Source organism: the organism of the source record quoted next, unplaced genomic scaffold (genome assembly GCF_019419815.1).
Source record: "Pyrus x bretschneideri cultivar Hongxiangsu unplaced genomic scaffold, Pyrus_bretschneideri_v1 Contig132, whole genome shotgun sequence".
Classification (NCBI taxonomy): Eukaryota; Viridiplantae; Streptophyta; class Magnoliopsida; order Rosales; family Rosaceae; genus Pyrus; species Pyrus x bretschneideri.
In genome coordinates this window covers 107583-111888 of record NW_025999427.1, presented here as the reverse complement: position 1 = coordinate 111888, position 4306 = coordinate 107583, and the positions used below count along the sequence as shown (strand labels likewise).

General features: G+C 41.8%; 1 protein-coding gene across 1 annotated transcript; it reads left to right on the top strand.

The window, feature by feature from the left end:
- Positions 1-305: 305 nt before the first annotated feature.
- LOC103932958 lies at positions 306-2316 on the top strand. Its single transcript, XM_009342610.3, has 3 exons — positions 306-1241; positions 1627-1855; positions 1968-2316. Exons 1-3 carry the CDS (start codon positions 316-318, stop codon positions 2130-2132), a joined length of 1320 nt encoding a protein of 439 aa, XP_009340885.2. The 5' UTR covers positions 306-315; the 3' UTR covers positions 2133-2316.
- Positions 2317-4306: the final 1990 nt, after the last annotated feature.

Below are 4306 nucleotides of genomic sequence, written 5' to 3'. Positions count from 1 at the left end.
TCTCCCCAATGCAGCATCAATAAAATCAAAAGGCTGGAAGCCGGTCCAGTTCTCCAAACAAAAACTCCAGACTCACACACACTCTCTCTCTCTCTCTCTCTCTCTCTCTCCCTCTTCTCGGTTTTGATTCTTCAGAAGAGTTGGTTGTTTTTCAGTTGGTTCTAAATTGCGCCGGCGGTGAGTCCAGTGGTTAGTTAATGTGCGCCGTGAGTGTTTTGCGCGCGAGATGCCGCCGGTGTGCTCGATAATACCAGCCACGTTAGTTATAAGAATCTGACGGTTGGTGTTGAACCAGTCTATCAGTCGGTTTTCTAAATGGACGGTCAGAAAGGCCAGGCGAACCTCACGAGGACCCAGTCGTCGCTGCTGCGGTCGTCGCCGACGATTCGATCCTCCATTCACAGCCTCAACTCCGTCACGGAGGAGGACGTCGTCGCCGCCAACGAAAACAACCACCACCACGACGATGAAGAAGAGCTGAGGCCCAAGAATTACAATCCCGGGCTGACCCACCAGAAATCCGGGTCGACCCGGATCAGCCACCAGCACCTACAGATGGCCGCCATCACACTCTTCATCCTCTTCAGCTTCTCCGGCTTCTTCTTCTTCTTCTACCTCCGCCGCGAAGAAATACCCACCTCCGAAAACCTCCTTCTGGCTCTGACCTTCGTCGCGGTCACGCTTTTCTTAGCGAACAAGAACAAGGGTCTGATCAACCACAGCGTCTCCGTCCTCAAGCACTCCTGGGACGAGAATGCGAAGCGGTGCCGCTTCCACCGGTTCTATAAGACCAACAGCAGCACGAAGCCGGTCCAGTGGTTCATTGGGTCGGACTCGAACCCGAACAAGACCCGGATGGAGAAGGAGATCTTAAGGGAAGGGGTCGAATTCTACAGCAATGGGGATTTCTACGAGGGTGAATTTCACAATGGGCAGTGCAATGGCAGTGGGGTCTATAATTACTTCGTCAACGGCAGATACGAGGGGGATTGGATCGACGGCCGATACGACGGCTACGGGATTGAGGGCTGGGCGAGAGGGAGCAGATACAAGGGGCAATACAGGCAAGGATTGAGGCATGGTTATGGGGTTTATAGATTCTCGGCGGGGGATTCGTATGCAGGGGAGTGGTGCAATGGGCAGAGCCACGGCGTCGGAGTGCAGACTTGCTCCGATGGCAGCTGCTATGTTGGTGAATTCAAGTATGGCGCCAAGCACGGCCTCGGTTGCTACCATTTCAGGTCAGTTCTTCGGTTCCTGATTTCGAAGATTTTCGGGGTTTCGCCATTGATTTTGATTTCGTATTTTTTATTTGAGTTGGGTTTTGGGTTACCAATTTTGGATTGTTTTCTTTTTTACTTTATTTGAACTGTTCATGGTGGATGAAACAGTGAAATCTGGTTGTTGTGTGGTTGGTTGTTTGTGGGTGTCCATTTAATACATCTGAACAAGTCTCTGTTTTGTTCTTACATTTTATGGTCAAGAATTTGATTTTGTTAACCAACTTTTTGAGATTTGTTTTCTTAATTGTGCATTTATGAGTAAATTCGTATTTGAACTCCCTTGAGCAAATTGAAGTTTCTTGCTGCAGTGCAATTTAATTGATGAATTCGGTTCTGTTTGCAGAAATGGAGATAGATACGCCGGAGAATACTTCGGAGACAAAATGCATGGATTCGGCATCTACCACTTTGCCAACGGTCATTGTTACGAGGGGTCATGGCACGAAGGTCGTAATCTAGGCTATGGCGTTTACACTTTCCGAAATGGCAATGCAAGATGCGGTATATGGGACGGTGGCACCCTTAAGCACCCTCTTCTGCCGCTAACCGATGCACTTGTTCGAGCTGTTCAGGTATTTTTGTTGTCTCATTCAAACTGGTACTTAGAACACATCACAGTTCCATGGTTAACACATACTTAATTCATTCATTGCTCATTCTTTATCTTTTAATGGAATTTTGCAGGCTGCTGGGAAGGCTGCAGAGAATGCTGTCAACCTCCGGCGGGTAGATGAACAAGTGAACAAGGCAGTCATGGCCGCAAACAGAGCTGCCACTGCCGCCAGAGTTGCTGCTGTTAAAGCCGTTCAAAACGGAATGGACGGAAAATTTTGTGATACGAATGTCTAAAAGACATTTTTCTTTCAGTAGTGTAAATTTTTCACTAATTTGAAGTGTGCTTTCGAAAATGTCAACCCGGCGAGCAAACGCTCATCGGAGGTTGAGAGAGAGCCTGTGTTAGAGGGCTTGGATCATCACACTGTAACTTGTACATACACCATGTATATCAAATGGAAGAAGAGATTTCAGACAAGTTTTTGCACCTTTGCCCTTTGTGATGCATTTTTCTTCCGCATCAAGTTACATTATTGTGTTGTTGCAATCATGAGACCAAGTGTTCGATCCCAGTTTGTCTCTTATTCTGTAGCATCATCATCCTCATCAGCTTATCGTCAATGCCAGGGCCTTATAAAAGCGTACCAATTGGTACCACAAAACCATATCTTCAATTTTGGGGTACTTTACAAGAATGGGAATGTCTAGTGTACTAGCTCACTGCCCTACCCCTCGACGATGTATTTCGGGGCTAGAGAAATTATTCGTCTCTGAAATTTTTATCGAGTGGACATAAATTGGCAAATACAAATAGCTCTTGATCTAGCAATACTTATTCTCCTCGGTTAGTAAAGGAAAACATAAATTGGAAGGTGAATGCCGAAACTAAGGTTCGTGATTGGACCCCCAAAAAGTAGTTTTCACTTCTCATCCAACTATTTAAAAATCTAGTTCAACATACCAATTATTGTGCCGAATCATTTGGCATATTCATCGTAACTTTTAACGATTCAGATTGACAGTCTAATCTCGAAACAAGAAATTCACAAAGCAATCTACTTGACAGTCCAATTGCAGAAGACAATTGGATAAGAAACTTCCCCATATGCATATATTTACATTGTTTTTTCAAATTATAGACAAGTTTTGTCCTTGCTCAACCTTTCTCCGTACAAGGACCTTCCGACCAATTCATGGCCATATGCCCATGACAGAAACTGTCAAAGATGAGTAGTAACGTGAGAAGTATGGGAGTATTCCACTATGCATAATGCCACTATTCCACCACAACACTCCCATCCACATGTGCCCAAAAGTGACTATTACTCAACACACCCATATGAAAGTCTCTCACCTTAAAGCTTTTTAAATGAAAAAAAATTCCTCCCCCGATCTAGCAATGGTTTAATAGAGCATCAAAGTTGTCGCTACCGATAAAACGAAATTACTTTGTTCATTACTTCAAACAAGTCATTTTAAATCGCAGGTAAAACATAATTTAGAGCAATAGCTCTCGAACAATATGTGACAAGTGAGGTTTTGAATTTGGCGTGACCAAGCAGCCATGTGCAGTCCTCGTCCGGTGGGATAATGTTTAGTGGGGACTGGCTATTATTTATACAAAATTAGGGCATCATGTGGGGGTGGTGGGTGGGGGAGGAGGCTTCTTGTCTTTGCGCTAATATCTTTCAACTTTCATGCTTGCTGGATCCACATTCTCTGTTGCATCCCAATTCAAAAATATAAGATGTACCCAACTTTCTTTTTCTTTTTATTCATTTCATCTTTTCTTCTTTTAGAATGTATGAGATTAGAAAATTGTAATTACCTGTCGTTTAATATTAATTAAATGGTAGATAGAAATGTCAAATAACAAAAGATGAAAGTACACTTTCTTTTCTCCTTTATTAGATTAAGATAAAGTAGTAAAGTGTTTAAAATATCAGCAACCGTATAAAGATTGACATACAAATTTGTATAAATATTGATGGATATATCGAATATCGATGTCGATATTGGTTGGAATGATGAAAATTTAAAATGAAACTTTAGAGAATGTCAAACACTGATTTGGATGAAATATAAAATTTTTTTTTTATATTTAATTAATATGTTGAAAATATCGACGAAATCTGTTAATTTTAGGATAAATTTAAGAGTTTCTTTAATATGAGGTGAAGTTTATACTTCACTCTCATTTTCATATCTTTTTTAATTTTTCAAGTATATCTACGAAAATATGGAAACTATCGAAAAAATTTCGAACACTAATAAGTGATTACCCTTTTTTTGAATCATAAGGATCAGGTGAACGGGACTGTTTAAAATGTATAGTATGTGAGATTCCTCTTTTATTTACTTTCGTTATCTTAGGTCACAAGGGTAATAATACCCCTCCCCAGATTCAAATATCTTTCTAGGTTAATTTTGCTAACAACTCTCACATGCACGTCGAAAAAGAGAGTCCA

Coding starts and splice junctions, on each gene's coding strand:
- LOC103932958 (XM_009342610.3), top strand. CDS start 316: ATGGACGGTCAGAAAGGCCAGGCGAACCTCACGAGGACCCAGTCGTCG. Junction 1,242..1,626: donor CTCGGTTGCTACCATTTCAG/GTCAGTTCTTCG, acceptor TTCTGTTTGCAG/AAATGGAGATAGATACGCCG. Junction 1,856..1,967: donor CACTTGTTCGAGCTGTTCAG/GTATTTTTGTTG, acceptor GGAATTTTGCAG/GCTGCTGGGAAGGCTGCAGA.